The 17,791-nt window shown below is 38.9% G+C and overlaps 1 protein-coding gene across 2 annotated transcripts in view; it reads left to right on the top strand.

The window, feature by feature from the left end:
- HELZ (helicase with zinc finger) overlaps nucleotides 1–17,791 on the top strand; it is a 166,017-nt gene that overhangs the window by 23,635 nt on the left and 124,591 nt on the right. For both annotated transcript variants that reach the window (XM_019494326.2, XM_019494325.2), the window contains exons 4-10: nucleotides 2,420–2,544; nucleotides 5,449–5,505; nucleotides 7,540–7,591; nucleotides 8,117–8,192; nucleotides 11,178–11,376; nucleotides 12,805–12,912; nucleotides 13,295–13,592. In XM_019494326.2, coding sequence (XP_019349871.1) covers nucleotides 2,420–2,544; nucleotides 5,449–5,505; nucleotides 7,540–7,591; nucleotides 8,117–8,192; nucleotides 11,178–11,376; nucleotides 12,805–12,912; nucleotides 13,295–13,592 — 915 coding nt within the window. The remainder of the gene's footprint in view (nucleotides 1–2,419; nucleotides 2,545–5,448; nucleotides 5,506–7,539; nucleotides 7,592–8,116; nucleotides 8,193–11,177; nucleotides 11,377–12,804; nucleotides 12,913–13,294; nucleotides 13,593–17,791) is intronic.

Genomic DNA, 17,791 nt, shown 5'->3' with positions numbered 1-17,791 from the left:
CTGCAGGTACGTTCCTATGACAGCAGCACCAAGATGCATTTTCTGTACATTCATTTGGTGCAGTCTCATTCTTGAAACAATCTAAGAATTTTTTAAGCTCTTTTGTTGTGACTGCTGCTAGGGTCTGCCAAAATGCATTGTTCTGAACTAGTCTTCCACAGTTGTCCTTTCTGTGAGTGAATAAAGAGGAGGGAAGAGACATAAAGGTAATGGTTAGAGGAGAGGAAGCATGGGTCAATCAGTTGTTTCATTGGTTGATATTCTGAGGACTGAACCCTGGTCTGACTGAAATCAAACAGAAGTTTGTCATTCATTTCAGTGGGATTTTTCCTTTGAGACAGTTTTGTGGCATTCGCACAGGGAGACTATTTTTCTTTCTTCCCTCAACATGTGTGTCAGAAATCTCCATATCCCAAAAGAGAGCTAGCAGTACAGTTAACATTTTTTCTGCGCTCATTAGGCACCTAGAGAGAAGAGTCGCAAATAATAATTTAATAAACAGAAGAAATCCATTTTGAAATGCATGTTAAGAACAAAAAGTTCTGACAACCTTTGAAAATTAGATCTATGAAAAAGGCATCTGGAAGGACGGCTTCATAATCACGTTCTGCAAGCAAATATTTAACTTGGAACATTTTTTATACTGCAAATGGTTTTCTGATACATAGATATAGATACACATACACACACGATTGTCGGACATGTCACTGTGCTCTTAGTTCATCTTCCCGCAGCAGCTTGTATTTCAGAACAGCTGCAGTGGGTGTCTTGGCAGGTCTGTTTTTGTTAGTCAGAAGGACATTTTAAATAAAAATATCATGTGCACATCAGATTTTAGGCCTATTTACACTACTGGTATCCTTTGAAACAAACATTTTGACAGAAAAAGCTTTATTCATGCTGTCATTGCAACATTTTACAAGTTTTGACATGTTATACGCACCTGTGGCTGTGTTTTGATTTAGAAGGAGTGAAACACACAGTCTGGGGCACACATTAGATGTATGTGCTTGCTGTAAAATGTTGTATTTACTAGTATTTAAGTACAAAGACTTACAGTAATCGTGAACCTATTACATTGTCTTATAAATGTGCAAAGAATTTTGTTAAGAATGAAAAGTTACGGTCTATTTGCCTGTTGCAACAGTGTTTTAGATAAATAATGCCATCCAATTAAACACATGACATAACTTTAATTGAGTGTTTAGAGTTTGAGGCGTATCCTAATCTCAAACTGTCAGAAATATAAAATGAGAAGTAAGCTCCTGTTTTTGGAAGTGCTGTCAGCAGCGTCAGTGTGGTTGAATTCAGAGTCATCTTTTAGGCATTTTATAATCAGACTTTGGTTAGCATTATGGATTTTGAGAGTAGACCTGCCATTTTTAATATAGATGTATTTATTGGACTATTCTTCCCTTGATTTGTTTGTGTAACTCCTGTTAAGACACGTACACCTTTTTAGTTAGGAGATTGATTTACTCTTGCAGAGCCTAATCCTGCAGTCCTGGTGTGTATAAACTTCCTGTTAGCAGTAATGGGAGCTATGTGCATCCAGGATCTGCTCATTTAGTGAGTGGCAGTAGAAACACAGATGTTGACATTGCCTGTAATAATAATCATGTCTATTTTAAATTGACTGTTATTAAAAGTGGCATGCTTGGCTTTACTAGCCTTTCAGATACTTAAAAAGTTTTTTCTTTTCTTGCCATGTAATATATATTTGTATGTACAAAATTGTTACTTCTACTTAGCTGGAACAGTTCTACATAGTGAAATAAATCCTTTCACTATTGCAGGTGTCAAGGGAAGTACCTGTTTGGCTAGCTATCTGATCAGGTGCCAGCAAACATTAGGAAAGTTTTCTGTTACATAAAGCCTGTAGATTTCCGAATTAAAACAGTCATTCCTATATCCTGCTTTTTATAACACAAGTGAATAGGGGCTGTTTTAAAGCAGCAGGAGTATTAATTTCTTTTGAGCAAATGACCAACAAGGAGGTTTGAGACTTTTGCAAACTATGAGGTGGTCTTCTGCAAGCATAAATGGATCCCCCTGAACATGTTTTCACCAGCAGAAGTGGTTTGTGGAGACAAAGGAAGGAGATCATTTGTGTCCACACCAAGGACCTGGAGTTACCCTTGCCTCACGTCTCCAGGCAGTGAGCTACCACCCTTGTGGCTACTGCATGAAGAACCTGTTCACAACATGTCTTAATTGGTGGTGGCCATAATTAAGTAATGTGTGAGGTATGGGACCAAAAAATGCTTTCTACTCAGCCCATCCATTCCATGTATGTTCAGGAAGCAAAGGATTAAATGTTGGTCTTGGACATATTGTTTTTAAAGGTCAAAGAAAACTGAGGTGGGTTTAGTTGAGTACTGTCCAATGATTAAGCTAATTTTGGTGATTTGTGTTGCAGTGCTGGGAGAGGGACTGGCCAAGGGAGATGGCTCTTTCCGTGCAGTGCTTTGCTGCATGCATCTTAAAGGGAAGCTGCAAATTGTATCTAATGTCCTTTCCAAATCACTGATGGGCGAATCATTGGTAAGCGGGTTTAATTTACATAACTTGAAAGCCATTTGACGTTTGTCTTTTTTATGCATTTAGTAGCAAACTTCTGAACATGTCGGACCAGCACATTAAAATAGTAAAATAATTTGTATGGAAAATATTAATGTATTGAAACATTCAGGTGCTAATATGTAAGCAAGAGCCCAGCTTGAAGCTTTAACAATTGTGTTTTCAGATTGTCTTTTTTGTTTCGAGTGCATAGAACGAGAATGTTCAGATTAGTTGCCTGCATGTAATCCCTGAGGACTGCAAAGTAATCTTTCCCATGTGCAGTTTAACAGAGCAGAGAAATGTAAATTTCCATCCCTTCGCCTGTATTTTAACTGTGCACCTGAGACCATTTTGTGTGTGCTTCAGTTGACAAAGTTCAGCTTTTGAAGCATAAAGGACATCGATACATTTGTTTTAAGGTGACTTTGAACGTGTTTTACGTAAACAGCAGGATTGTTCAAGAAGGAAAATGATCCAAGTATTGTACCCTAAACTTACCTGCTGGGACTTGGGTGTAAGCTTCATCTTTTTTTTTTATCCCTGATCCAAAGCATGTAGTACCTACATTACTTCAATAATGTCTCTGATTCCTGTGGAATTACTAATATCCATAAAGTTAAGGAGGTATGTGTCTTTTGAAGGATTGTGCCTTTATTTTCTGGGGTCTGGATTCTGTATTCTAAGTTTCATTTGCATAAGTGGATGGTAGCAAAAACTGCTGAAGTAGTGTGAGGAAAGCAACTCCCTCTCTAATGCCGTTGGTAGTAGAGAGGCTCCTGCAGGAAAATCCAGAGCCCTGCATTTAGGGCTTTGCAAGTATGTGGAGGAAAGAAGGTTTGCTTACTTTTAGAGTATACTGATTAAAATGTTAAGGCAGTTCTGGCAATAAGAAATGAACTAAGAGCTTAAATATGAATATTCATGCCCTACCTATGTGTTATTCCCAACAGCTATTTAGGGGCTTTCCTCTAAGCTTGTGCCCAACTCAGAGCAGGAACTTGAACTTTGGTTTCCTAAATCCCTAATTGCTTGAGTAGTTTGGGGGGCAGGTCACTCTCTCGATAGAGCTCAGCTTTACTTTGTATACTAAATAAATACTAATATTCGTTGAGCCAGAGAGAGAGACTGATTCTAGCCTGGTGGCTAGAGCATTATTGTAGGGAACCATCTTTGAACCAGGTTGACTAGGGACTTGAGCCTGTGTCCCCCCTGTCTTGGTGAATACTTTCACCAGAGGTTCTTGGGTCAGGGGTTGCCTTGTCTGTTTCTGTCTCTCAGACATCCTGGATTTAAGCAATTTTGTCACCATTTAAAAGTTTTTGCAAAAATTTTGGTTTTACTGGTCAGCATTTTCTCTTCTGTTGAAACGTTCCTGACTATCTGTAGTAGTAGTTAGTTTCATAAAAATTGGTATAGCCAAGGAGTCTCTTACTTGGGGAAATGCGAAGCACTCATTTTGGGCTGCTATTATGTTGTTAAGATGGTTTTCTCTTATGTAATTTAATCTTTCCAGATGAAATCTCAGCATTTCAAATGAAACTTGTGATCTTGTGATGGATTGTAGATCATCAGACCCAGTTGTTTTCCATGAGACTGTTAAAGCCAACAAATGATTTGCTAACTTTTAATGTCTGAGTGGAGCAATGAAATAAGTTTGGACTGTCTTCATTTGAAAAACTGGAATCCATCCATTTCCCTCCAGTTATAAGGGAGCAGTTCTCAGTAGCTTATATTCTTTATGCTGTAGATACATGAGCTCTACAAATTAAGTTTGTGACCTTTGCTTATTGAAAGAAATGAAAAAGCATTTGAAATAATACCTCTGCGCATGGATTGTCAAGTGGGTAGATTGGCAGTGAAGATATTTGAGTTTCTGCTGCTCTGTAGTATAGCCAGGCTGTGAAGGAGAAGTATAACAGCATGCTGTCTGACAAACTCAGTGGCATTTCATTAAAAAATGATGCAAATATTCGTTTAAATAAAACCACAGGTCTGAACTCCGGTGTTCAGGATTGTGGCTCTCAAGAGTATGAGATTGCTGTATTATTTGAGATAAATTGACTTCAAAAGATTTTACCTGGGTTTCTGTTGAGCACAGCTATTACTTGTAATGAAAGCTGTTATAACAGAGGGAAAAGAAACAGACTCCAGAATAGGAAGAGTTGTAAAACTGTGAAGTAATTTGTACAAAAGTCTCTTGGGAAGAAGTGACATGATACAGCAGTGTGAATTTTTGATATTGCTTCTGTTGGAGCAGGTATAAGTGTTCTAATAACAGTAATAATAATACATTGTAACTGTCCTATGGGGCTTTTCATCATTAGATTTCAAAATGTCTTATAAATGTGGTTAGTATCATTGTCCCCACTTTACAGATGGGGAAACTGAGTTGCAGAGGGGTGAAGTAACTTTCCCAAAATGACCCAACGGGCTAGTAACCAAGGTGGGAGTGGAACCCAGGTCTTCTGAATCCGCATCCAGTGGGTACTAGGCCTACAGTCTTTTGGGGTACTTGTTGTGAAGAATCCCATCCTGTAAATGTTGAACCTGTTACTGTTTACCTTGGGTGACAGCCAGGCTACATAAGGTTTATTTGCTAAGCTGTCCTATGCTTGCACCCTCTTTTGCCTTGCCCTTTATTGACACCTGTTGTGCGAGATTAGCATCTGGCCAGGTGCAAGTTTCTCTGTTGCATAATGATGCTTGCTCAGTGTTACAAAGGGCGTCATTGCAAATTGTGTAATAGCATGCAATAATCCATTTGCCTTGCCTTCTTGCCCTTCCTGTTTCCCAAATACCATGTGGGAAAAAAGTAATTCACTCCCTGTATTTACTATAGCAGAGCATTTATGTACTGAATACACTATTTTTTTTCCTTTTCCCCAGAACGGCATGGTAACTAAAGATTTGACAAGACTAAAAACACTTCTTGCTGAAACAGAGGTAAGAATGACCATATTATGAGGAGAAAAGTAAAATTAATGATCTGGAGGGCATTTGGTCCTGTGCTGGAGAAACACTGCATTCTGTCAAGGCAGGTTGTCAGGCATCATGGCTACCATCTTTAAAGCAGTCATCCATCATGATCTTGGATCACTTACTTTGATGAAAGACTAAAAGGAAAGTTACTGACAACTACCTGACTGTGGCTTGCTATAGTGAGCAGGGAAGAGTTAGAATATCCATTTGGAACTTAGGTCTCAGCAATTGGTTCCTCTCTCTAATGGAAGCAATTCTAAACTCCTAAACAGAAATCATTGTCCCACAAATTCTAGAAGTCCCATTGCTTCCTGTGCTATAGTAGTGAAGGACTAGTTTAAATCAGCGGTTCTCAATCTTTTTTGTACTGGGACTCATTTGCTGAGGTCCATGGCTTGTCCCGACCTGCACCCCCCTGGATCTGCTGGTGCCCCTCACCCCAAGTCACAGCCCCCTGGCCCCTGGGCCATTCCAGTCCCCCTCACTCCTGATCCTCAATCCCCTGCTCCCCTCTTCCCCCACAGCCCTGCTGAAAGGGGCCCACAGCTCCCAGAGTGTGAGCAGCGAGTGCGGGCCCTTGCATGTATTGGCACTGTCCTGTGCCGACGGGCCAGGCACGCAGCTCCCCGCTCCCTCCCCTGCTGAGTCTGCCCAGCTCACCCTGCACAGCCACAGCCCTGTGCCCAGCCACAGTCCCCCGTGCCAGCAGGGGCTGTCCTTTGCTGCCCCAGTGCCGGCAGCCCCCTCCCCCTGCCAGCTCTCTGGACAATCCCCTGGATCTCCATCCCCTGTTCCCCATACTTACTTGCATCTAGTGCCTGGGGCTGCTCACTCGACCTGGCCGTGCTCTATGCTGACCATGTACATCAGTGCGTGCAGACTCACGTGCATCCGTTGCCTCCAATCATCCCAAGCAGCTGGTTGCAGGCTGGAACACTGCCAGCCTGCAAAGGGAAACCCGTGGTTTCATCGGTTGTTCTGGGGACATGCTCGTGACCCTTTCAAACATTCTTGCAACCCACTGGTTGAGAAACACTGGTCTAAATTATTTTTTCCTAATTACTGTTTTCATATTTGGCCTTTGTCCTTATCCTTTAAGTTATTAATTTTCTTTTCTTTTGATAGAGCATTTCAAGTTTATAGCTCTCTTACTACAGTTTAAGGCTGTGTTGGTCTTACAGCTTTTTTCTAGAACCAAATTCCATGGTTGCAACTCTGTCCACTGCTGCCTCCAGCTTTGGAACAAGCTGCTCAAGGGTCAGCCCACTATTTTGTTTGTCAGTGACATATTTTTATCTGTGCTGGGAGTGTTGTGCATTCACAGAATAAAAAATCTTGTTTAAATAAGAGAAATTTTTAAAAGGACAGATAGTCACATTCTTTATATTGCTAGGACCACTTCGTGCCAGCTAATGGACAAATTGGCCTTACTGTTTATGGAGATAGGTCTGCACTAATTGTTGGCATAGCTGGGAGAGCCATCCCAGTATAAGAGGAGAGAGGGCCATCAGGTGTTTCAAGCAGGGTGTGGGCAGGTTAGGATATGATGTTGTAAAGCTCTGCCAGCTCTGATCAATTCATTGACTTAAGGTTCATTATGGACTTTAGAGCAATGTCAGAAGTTAGAAAAGCCCCCTGGTTCTCTGTTTTCATTCGGTGGCTCTGGATCAGAGAGCCTCATCTAGGTCCCATTAGGCACAGCTCAGAGGATAGGGGTGAAAGTTACAGCTGGATTTGTTTTTTTCCTCTCTAATTGTGATGCTACAGTACAGTAGACTCAGCCTATTCATTAGATCCCCTCTATTCAATCGCTGTAATTTTTGTCATGTAAATATGACAGTTTTGAGACCAGAATGTGGATTGAACTTCTGGTTAAGACTTTTTGTATGGATTGTTTTAGAATACAGTATTTTATGAATGAGAGCTGCAAAATTGAGAGTTTGGTAAAAACTAGTTGATGAACTGACCAACTCTTTTTTTTTTTTTGTAATTATCCAGGCAGCAGCTAGTAAAGTACCCTCAGGATACCATGGGGAGGATTTAGAGGAAGGTAAGTAAAACATATTTTAAAGATGCATTGTGTTGCATGGAGAAGAACTGAAGATAGAACTGGTTGCTATATGTGGGAACATTATTGTTTGAATAAGCATGACCAGTTCACTTGTCCCTGATGTCTAGTTGGAGGGAATGTGTTCTGCAGGGGTAACAGGAGTAAAGGGGAAAAGCGGCATGGTTAGTAACAAGAAGACTCACAGTGAAATGAGACAGGAAGGTTCCATCTCCTGTTGTTTTTGGAGACAGCAGATCACACTTGTTGCTCAGTTTGGTGTGGCAGAACCCAGTTCCATTCCAACAAATCACTTTATCTAACTTGTGTTAGTTGCTTCCAACTCTTGCCCCACATCAGATCCTCAGGGATTGAAAATAAGTAGCTGTGGGGAAATAGGAAACCTGCTTGTGTGTCCGTACCCTATGGGTTGGTGTTCAGAGACATGTAGCCCTGTGCAGTTACTACCAATGATTCTAAAATACTGGCAATCAGAAAAATAACCTGAGTCCCTGGATTACTCTGCAGGATCTCAGGATGGTTGGCAATTCCGCCCCCCACCCAGGGGAGTCACAAGCAGTGAAGAGTACACATTGTGTAAAAGGTAAAGTGATATAGTTTTATTGGTGATGAGATTGGTGTTTAAGGGGTAATATAATTTCCTCTTGTGCTTAGCAGATAATACTCTTATTCATGACTAGGTCAACTATAAGGTCAAGGAATGTTACCTGCTTGTTAGAGCAAGGCATGGATGCACCGTGTCATCTCTCAGCACCTATTTCTCTGTCTCTAAAATGACATTAATAATTCCAGCTCTAAAGTATCATGGTTCCCATTTTGCAGACGCTGAGGCATACAGGTAAAGTTCCCTGCTCAAAAATCACACAACCTGAGCTCAATTTAGAGTTCTTACCCTCTTTTCTCCTTAAGTTCACTGGACCATAATGCCTGTCTACAGAGTATGTAGCATGTATAAATAGAGTACAATACTTCATTTAATAGCAAAGGGTATATTAACCAGGAAAATCCTGTACCATACATTTGATTCTGCTTCACACGATGCACATACAGAAATTAATTTTCTAAGATGTGTAGTAATATAACTTACTTTTCAAGTGAAAAGCTAGGTTACCTGGACTAAGTGCTTGCAGCTCCCATTGACTTCAGCAAATGTTGTGGAGGCTTAATATTTCAGCAAATCAGACTCCTTGTTTTTAATGCCCTGTATTACGTGTTTATAACAAGTGGCACATTTACCCAGTTTTTAAACTGTAGTTCTGAATTTCATTCTATTAAAGTTATGGTGTAAGGTTACTGGAGACTTCTGTATTACAGGTGCAATTCACTTTGGGATTTGAAAGAGGTCTTTATTAATTAATCAATCCATTATAATTATAATTGTGGATTTAAGATTTTAATTCCTTATGTAGCTGTGGTTGCAGGTAATACATATTAATTTTCAAAACCACAGGCAGTAGAGAAGTAGCAGGTATTACATATAATGAAATTAAGGAATTGCAAAAAATACTCATTAAGGAACCCAACATAAAAATAAAAGTAATTATTGCTGAAAGTACTGGGAAATGAAAATATGCAAAAATGGTTACAGATGGAAGATTTTAATATGGCATTTTCCTATTAAGTGCCAGTCAAGGAGAACGCAAGTAAATATTTCTTAATATATCTCTAAATAAGGAGAAGTGCTGATTCAAAGAGTCACCATTTTTAAGTGATAGTAATAATTAATGAATATTCAATAGTAAGTGATTTATTGTTTCTTTTAAGTCAGAATTAATTTGAAATTTCTTCTTAAATGGATGCTATTAAAATTGCATCTTAAATATAACCTCTTACACATCTTGTCAGTGGTTCATTGTATTATTAAAATTAGATGTTTTCCTCACCTTGTTTGTTTTGTTGGTGTATTTAATTTAATTTTGGCTGTGAAAATAAATGCTCCAATTTCTGTATAGCATTCTCTGGGATTAAAATTTATTGCAGGGGAATACGTAAATCCCAAAAAAGAACTGTTTAAATTGAAACTATTATATGAAATATATCACAAGAACACTTCTGTTAACATTCTGGACCATACAACTTTTACTTTTTTATAAAGAATTTATACTTTGGGCCTTCACAATCTGATGGTGTCTCTTAAATTTCTCAAACTTTTCTTAGAGGAAAGGAGTATGTTAATGCGCATTATAACTAGTGACCCAAATGCAGCTTGGATATCAGATACATTTGCTTTAGGGTTTTTCTGTCATTTGTCAAGTAACATCTGTTTTTGTCACATAGCTCAAGACTTACTGTCTAATTTGCATGATTACATAACACGTTTACTATGGAAAGGTCATTCCATCATTAATCCCCTTCTGCTCTATCTGCCAATGATGTGGGTAGCTGACTTGCCATTTCCTTTTAGTGCTGATTGATCCATCCTCCTTTTTCAGTAATATATTACTGTAAGGTGAATTCTAAATTTGTCCTGTTGTGCAAGCTTGGAGATGAAATTCACCGTAAAGTTAGAGTTACACAGGTTCTTCGTTTTCCAGACTATGGCATGGATTACCCTGTTTACCTTCAGTTGTTTGATAACGTGGTGTGTTAGTTGATCAGTGTTGGATTCCTCATGCAGATACGAGGATTGTCTGCACCGCTGGTTATGCCATGAACCATACTTAATGCAGTCAAATCTCAAAAAAAAAATCAAAAAAAAAAAATCTCTTCTTAAGTGCTTCTTCCAGCTCTGGATAATACGTCCATATCCCTTGTCTCAAGTTTAACCTAACTGAGTACAAAGTTAATGTTGTGACTACAGAAATGTTTTCCAAATGATATAGCTGTTTGGATGCAAAGTATAGATTAACAGGGTCTGAGAGAACTGGAGTTTTTGGATTATAGCTGGGCATTAGGCAATATTTAAAAGCATCCTTAATTTTAAAGCATCAGCAGAATGATGATGTTAGGAACAGCGTCTTACATGTAAAAAGTCCGTAAACACCATGAAATAGATGCATACTGTCTGCCGCACTTATTTCTAGGTGGTTGTTTCAGTATGGACACAAGGACGTACCTGTAACTAATTGAAAGAACCACATGATGTCAGTGTTGCTTCAGAAAAATTCTGTTGAGTGGGCATTTATCAGGCTAGCACATGGCCTATAGTGAAAAGTTTGTAAAAAATGTTGTTGTTTTTAGTGGTGTTAATTTTTTTCACCATAACTCTGAGGAGTCCCACTTAAACACTAGGATCCTTTGGCGCTTGGTGCAGTACAGAGATATTTTTAGATGTTCAGAGCCTGTTTATTTGAGTGAAAACTTTTATGGCCCTTAACATTTAAACTGGAAAAATTCTGGATGTACCTTTATGGACATCAGCAGCATCCTCTCGCAGTGAACACTCCTTGTTGTATATAGACATATGGCTAAACCGATTCCTTGAATCTGATTCTGTAATTTGTGTTTTGTGGGAGAGACTGAAAGGCTAGAAGGAAACTCTTTGAAATACAGGATGTAAAATCTTATTTTTTTTTAAATTGAGCCTGAAAAGTTTGAGGCCTAATTGTCTTATCTATTTTTCGTGTAGATTTTTAGAGCAAGGGATCTGCAGGTACGGTGCACAGTGTACTTCAGCACATTCCCAGGAAGAGCTAACAGAATGGCAAAAACGATATGCTTCCCGGTTGATCAGATTAAAACAGCAGAAGGAAAACAAACAATGTTCGGGCAGTTATATGGAAACTTTGATTGAGAAATGGATGAATTCGTTATCTCCTGAGAAAGTGGTAAGGAAAATATACTGTTGCTCTGCATGCTCATATTTAAAACTAACAGATGAGCCTGTTTTTGGGCCTTACCCTGAGAGCTGGTTGAATGATTCATTACTGAGAAATTGTCCTGCCATTTTTACCTCCTTCTCCTCCCTGCCCTGCAGCCTGCTTGGCAAACTTTCAGACACAGGTTCGTTTCTTCAAATGCAGTCCTTTTCTCCAGGAATTCAGTAAAGAGGTTGTGAATTGCAGTTTGTGGGTTGATCACAGATTGTTCGCTCTGCATATTTACTGTTCCCAGTACAGGATGGGTAAGCCAAGTCTCATAGCATTGTTCCTGTTTCCTGACCGGATGGTGGAGCTTTTTAAACTGGAGAACAATAAGTGGTGAAGCTTTCAGGGCTTAATGGAAATGCTCTTGTTTTTGCAGGACACTCCTCCTTTGCTTGCAACTGCAGGGGTTTGGGTGAAGAACAGCCAGTCTTCATACTCACTGGTTTATGTAATATTTGTGAATACTGAGAAGTAAGGGGCACACAGGTGATCAAACCCAGCAGCAGTTTGGAATTTCAAGGAACATTTTTTCCAGCATTCAACCAGCTCTACTTACCACTGATACTAAGGAGTTTTCGGTCCATCTATTGTTGCTTAAAATCTGGGAAGTTTGTGAACATGCTACCAAAAGGATTAACAAATAGGGTTAGCAAGCTGATCAGCTGAATGGTCAAATAGTGTCAATTGACTGCGTATTTTTGGACTGGTCAAAGATTATAGCAAGTTTACAAAAAAATTAAATGTTTGGCGTTTTCTTGACAGAAATATTATTTTTATTGGTTTTTTTGACACATTTAATGGAAAATTTGTGTTTTTTCTGTGTATCATTGGCAATTTTTGACTGATATTTGACCAGTCAATTGACCTAACTTTATTTGGCTGGTCAAATACCTAACCTTATTAACAAATAGTAAATCTGGGTTCACTTTCCTTGCATCTGTAGTGCTCTCATTGAAGTCAGTGAGACTACTGGGTCTTCTGGTAATACAGTCTGTGGCATTATTATTTCAGATCCTTTTTTCCAACTAAAATCACATTCTGCTTCTTACACATGACTAACATGACCAAGTTGATTATGGGGCTAACTGCCTTTTAAAATCTGGTCCTATGTTTGTTCTCTCAAGATGGTTCTATTTTGTGTATACACAGTCAGTTAAGATTAAGTTAAAATTGTAACTTTTTGTTTGCATCTCTGATTTAACTTTTCTTTTATTCACTTGGCGTCACTACTGATATTAGGATCCTGCACAGGCTTTTACTGAAGCTAATCACCAATTTAGAAAACAGTTCTTTTAGGTTTTCTGTTCTAAGACCTTAACTTAGCATGAACGTCATCTAGACTGTCATTCTCTGTAGACTTTAATGCTATCTTTTTCTCTTTGCATTTAGCTGAGTGAAAATGTAGAAGGAGTGAGAGTAGAGCATAATCCTGAACTATCGGTTACTGTCACCACCAAAAAGTCTCATCAGACATGGATGTTTGCTCTCACTTGTAAGGTAGGATTCCTTTTGGGAAGAAATGAAACATTAAAAACAAGCTTGCTCTGGCATATAGACCATCTTCCTTTGCTTTTTTGCTATTAGCATTTCAATCCATAATGTTTCTTTTAAAATGGTTCTGATTGGAGAGGCCCCCTCCCCCCCCCCCCCTTTGGTCTATTTCTTCTTACTCCTGTTGGGGTGATGATTGCATGTAGGTTGCTAGGAGTTATGGGATAGTAAGAGCTGTGCTCTGAAAAGTGTAGGAGCTCGATTGTGTCTCCTTGATAAAGTTGAGACCTCTTGCAGGCTCTTGTAATCTGAAGATGTATGAAGAACTTCATTAACTAACTTCATTTTTTCATTGTACAGTTACTTCAATATTTGCATTTCTCTGTAGCCTGCAAGAATGCTGTATCGAGTGGCACTGCTTTATGATGCCCATCGTCCTCATTTCAGTATCGTTGCAATATCTGCTGGAGACAGCACTACCCAGGTGTCACAAGAAGTCCCAGAAAACTGTCAGGAATGGATAGGAGGAAAGATGGCCCAAAATGGAATAGATCATTATGTATACAAAGTCACGATAGCCTTTAACACCGAAATCTTTGGAACTTTTCGCCAAACTGTAGTGTTTGATTTTGGGTTGGAACCAGTTCTCATGCAACGAGTAATGATTGATGCTGCTTCAACAGAAGGTAATTCAGAGAGATTTTTCTTTTTTACCAAGCAAACTACATAGAAATGTCTTAAAGCATGGGTTTTTCAGTGATTATTTTGAAACTCAGAAATGTTTTCTGTACTGCTCATTAGTCAGTATACAAGTTTTCTGTGATTTATGGTTTTTTTGCATTATCATTTTAACATAAGGACTCTTAAAATCCTGGGAAAATATAATACGCCATACTTTTTTTTCCTTTTTATATTTTTGTGGAGAACTTCTGTATTAACAGATAATGCTTATCATCATATAATAAAATCCTTCACCTAGATCAACATAACTCATGAGCAGGATTGTCAGTAGGTTTAAATTGGCACGGCACCGTTGGAGTGGATGGTACTATGCCAATTTACATGGCCTTGAGATCTTACCCTGGAGTCTTTGTGGTGAGGTGCTAGAAGTTATTGGAGGGCAACATTGTCTATCCTTGCATCATGCAGCTTGACCATCTGAGGTGTATGCATTTTAAATACCATTTTGCAGATACAGTGCCAAATAACAGAAAGTCCTTCAGCAACAAAGTGAAGATTACAAGTAGGTAAGGTCTGTGATCCTCATGTAAATTAAAATGTCATTGGTATCATGTATCTGAGAGTTTGTCCACATGGGATCTGGTTCATAGTCGAAAAACTCCGGTTGACTTCAGGGCAGCCTTGAACAATGTGTTAGATCTAAAAATGAAATAGTGGAAATAGTCTGCTATCTCATCGTTAATAATGGCAGACCTCTGAGAAGAGCATTTGCTGTCAGGTAATGATTAGTTAAAGGAGTTGAGAGCCAGAGACCAAGCCAGAAGGCTTGTAACCCAGCCAGTCATTAATGAATGGTGTTATGAAGTATGTGAACATGAAGAAATAATTAATAATGTTTTTAATGTGTTTAGTTTAAAAATGGAATTGTGTGTTGCCATGGCCATTGTGTGCTGTTTACATCATTAGTCTATGCCTGTCATTTACAAACAGGAAACCAGGACTTTCAATTCTGGGCCCCTCATTATTAGGGAGATGTCAACAAATTGGAAGACGTTCAAAGAAAAAGGGCAAAGTATCAGAGCTCAGGAGGGATTGATTTGTGAGGAAATATTAAAAGAGCTAAATATGTGTCAGTTGGCAACAAGAAAGGAGCTGGGATGGGCCACAATAATCCTTTATGAAGATTTGAAAGCTACAAACACCAAAAGGAGAGAGAAATACATATTTTTAGTAGTATGATGAAGATGCAACCAGGAATGATGTGGTGAATCTGAGAGAGAAAATCGAGGCTGAATTTTCAGAAAGTAAGATTTAATAGCTTTTGTCAGAGTTTCCCAAGGGAAGTGGTTTCAGCTCCTTTGCTTGAGACTTTAAAGCAGCTGAATACTGGAGTCAGACAGTAATGTTTAGTATTCAGTTCCACTTCAGTAGTATCATTTCCACTTGTTTTTGAACGAATAAAAATGATGCGTTGCTAATTCTTCCTTGGCTAACTTGTTCTTCTGCAAAAATTCCCAAATAAGATCTCTAAAGTCTTTCTTCCTTCACAGTTTTGAGTCATTTGTCACTGTTAGTTTTCCTAGAGTTGCTCAGAAATGCTGGTGGTCCTGTGGCTGCTGTTTTGCACAGAGTGCTCTCCACATGCTGATTTGGTTCAGCTTCAACAAAACACTCCAGGAAGAATTATTTTTTCATGAGACAAAGAATTGTCCTTTTAGGCAAAGGGTAATCAACACTATTTTTAGTTGTTTTTACCCTGCTCAGAGACAGCTTTAACTGCAAATTAATGGAAATGTTTTTCTTTGCAATATAAGAGGACTTGCATTGTCAAAAAGACTTGCTGTATTGCAGAACCAAGAGCGGAGCATTGATTTTTGTTCTGGATATCCATTTAAATCCATTTCCCAGAACTGTAAGTCAGAGTACAGAACCATTTATCAAAATATTCTCTTGAAGGTAGTAGAAAAATGTAGCTTGGTGTTACCCCTGTTAATAGTAAATCTTATGAAACTGGTTAAATCCAGACCAGAATTCTCAAAGCTGCTACCAACGAGGAGAAACCAACATGGATTATGACTGGGAGATAGCCAGAGGATCCTCGTTGATGTAGAGCACTTTATCTCTTCAAGAAGACTGATTCTCTGGCATTTCTGTCAGTCACCAGGAGGGAGTCCCAAGAAGAGTTCATCTCTCAAACAGCTGAAGGAGCATCAGTTTTGGACAGAGCTCATGGTTCCACAACTATTTTTGTTATTTCCAGCTACCTTTCAGATATGTTTGTTGCACAGACTCCTTTTGCCAACTTCTACAGACCTGTTCTGATATGCTTACGTGATCTAGAAAACGGATATTTCCTTGGTCTTTAGTGACACAAACTTTCAAAACCTGGCTATTAGCAGTGATAATTGTATGTTACGGCACACACTATAACACATCCAGTATTGGGCTTGGCTACAGATACAGGTGTTGCTTTTTGCTATTCCTGTACCTTATGTACATAGAACAGATTTACATTTATGGCATCAGCAGAGAGAAAATGTAAATAGCAAATGCCATAGTTGATGAACTGGTCTTCGAGACAACCCCAAATATTTATAGTTGGAAACTACACAAGTCGCAACGTCTCCACGAGCAGAGTGTTGCACTAAGAATGAGAAACTGCTTGCAAGCAAGGCTGTGGTCTTTTCAGGAACTATTATATTATCTCTCTGTAAGAGGGTGGCTAATCACAGCTGACAAATTTCTGAAGTCAGTAAACTTGCAGAGAGCTGGCATCCTTGTGTCGTAGAGCTGTTTAAGACTAAGAGAGCAATAATTTATTTGTGAAGTTAGAACTATTAATCTTTGGAGAAGTCTATGCCCTTGTCACTTTAAACTACCAGGATTGCACAGGGCTGATTGCTAATAATGGAGCAGGGCAGGGAAACCCACAGTGAAACAGTAGATGCAAGCATGGATGGCTAAGAGGAATATTACTTCCAAAGGCAACTATTGGTCCCTCTTTGTGAGATGTTCCCTCTCTGTGCAGAGAGAGGAGATCAAAACATTCACCCGTCAGATCACTGTTTATGTTAATCTACCACCAAAAATGCATTCGGTGTTGTACAAGTACATACAAGTACAGTCATTGCTTTGAAAGGTTTACAATCTGTGTAGACAGCATATAGACCAGCGAAGAGATAAGAAGTGCACCTTATTGCTTTTTTAAAATTAATTTGTATCTACAGTGTCCCTTTGAGAAGTGAATAGGTGGTGAAATAGTATGTAGAGTTCTTATGGAAAAATGCTTTTCAAACATCAGCCACAAAATATTGAAAAAGACTTCAGCCCCTAATGCATAGTAGCTTAAATAGTAATGGAGTGTCTTCTCTTATACATCTATACGGTGGCTCAGGAAGGTCAACTTTTTGTAGAAAAGTTACAAGTAATGGGTAAATGATTACTTTTCCATGTACTGAAAATGCACAGGATATGCCTTAAGAAAGGTACACTGTGTGTATTTTGTCATAACAGTCAGAAAACAGTTATGTGAGACTTCCAGTGATGGAAAACTTCTCTACCATTCACTATCAAATGACGATCTCTCTGAAATCCCTGAAACCACCCCGGTGTGGGCCCGTTTCTCTCCTTGCCCAGTGTTGGTAGTTAATGTGGTTCAGTGTGGAGGAAGATGTTTATTTATACCCTCTTGATAGCCTCCCTTCAAATAATTTTTTCAGAAAATGTTAGAACAGTTTGAAAGGTAAGACAGCCTTGTTTCTTTTGGCTAGAGAATACTATAGATTTCTGTTGTTAAACAGACTAAATGTCACTCAGACTTCACTTATTTCATCTCATTAGGTTAAAGACTGACCAAAGATAATGAGGAATTTTATTTGAGGGTATAGTGCTGGACTTAGGTCTTTTACAAGCGCTCCTCTGCTATCTGGGGTTTAAGCCTCAGGCAAAGTTAAAATGCTATTTCTAATGCCAACTGAAGTACTATTATATGAAATCTGTAACTAGCTCTCAAGATAGCATTTGCCTTCCATTGAATTTCACAGCGTTAATGAAAATTGCAGGGGTTGAAAAATTCTTTATTTTTTTGTTTCGTTTTTGTTTTTCTGTGGCCATAGTATAACGATAACAGCTAGAAAAAGATAAAAAGATGTGTTTGTGTGATGCAAACTGTTTTCAGAATAACAGTGTTATCGTAGCACAGGAC

This window comes from Alligator mississippiensis, chromosome 8 (assembly GCF_030867095.1).
Source record: "Alligator mississippiensis isolate rAllMis1 chromosome 8, rAllMis1, whole genome shotgun sequence".
Taxonomy (NCBI): Eukaryota; Metazoa; Chordata; order Crocodylia; family Alligatoridae; genus Alligator; species Alligator mississippiensis.
This window is presented reverse-complemented; position numbering and strand designations above follow the sequence as displayed.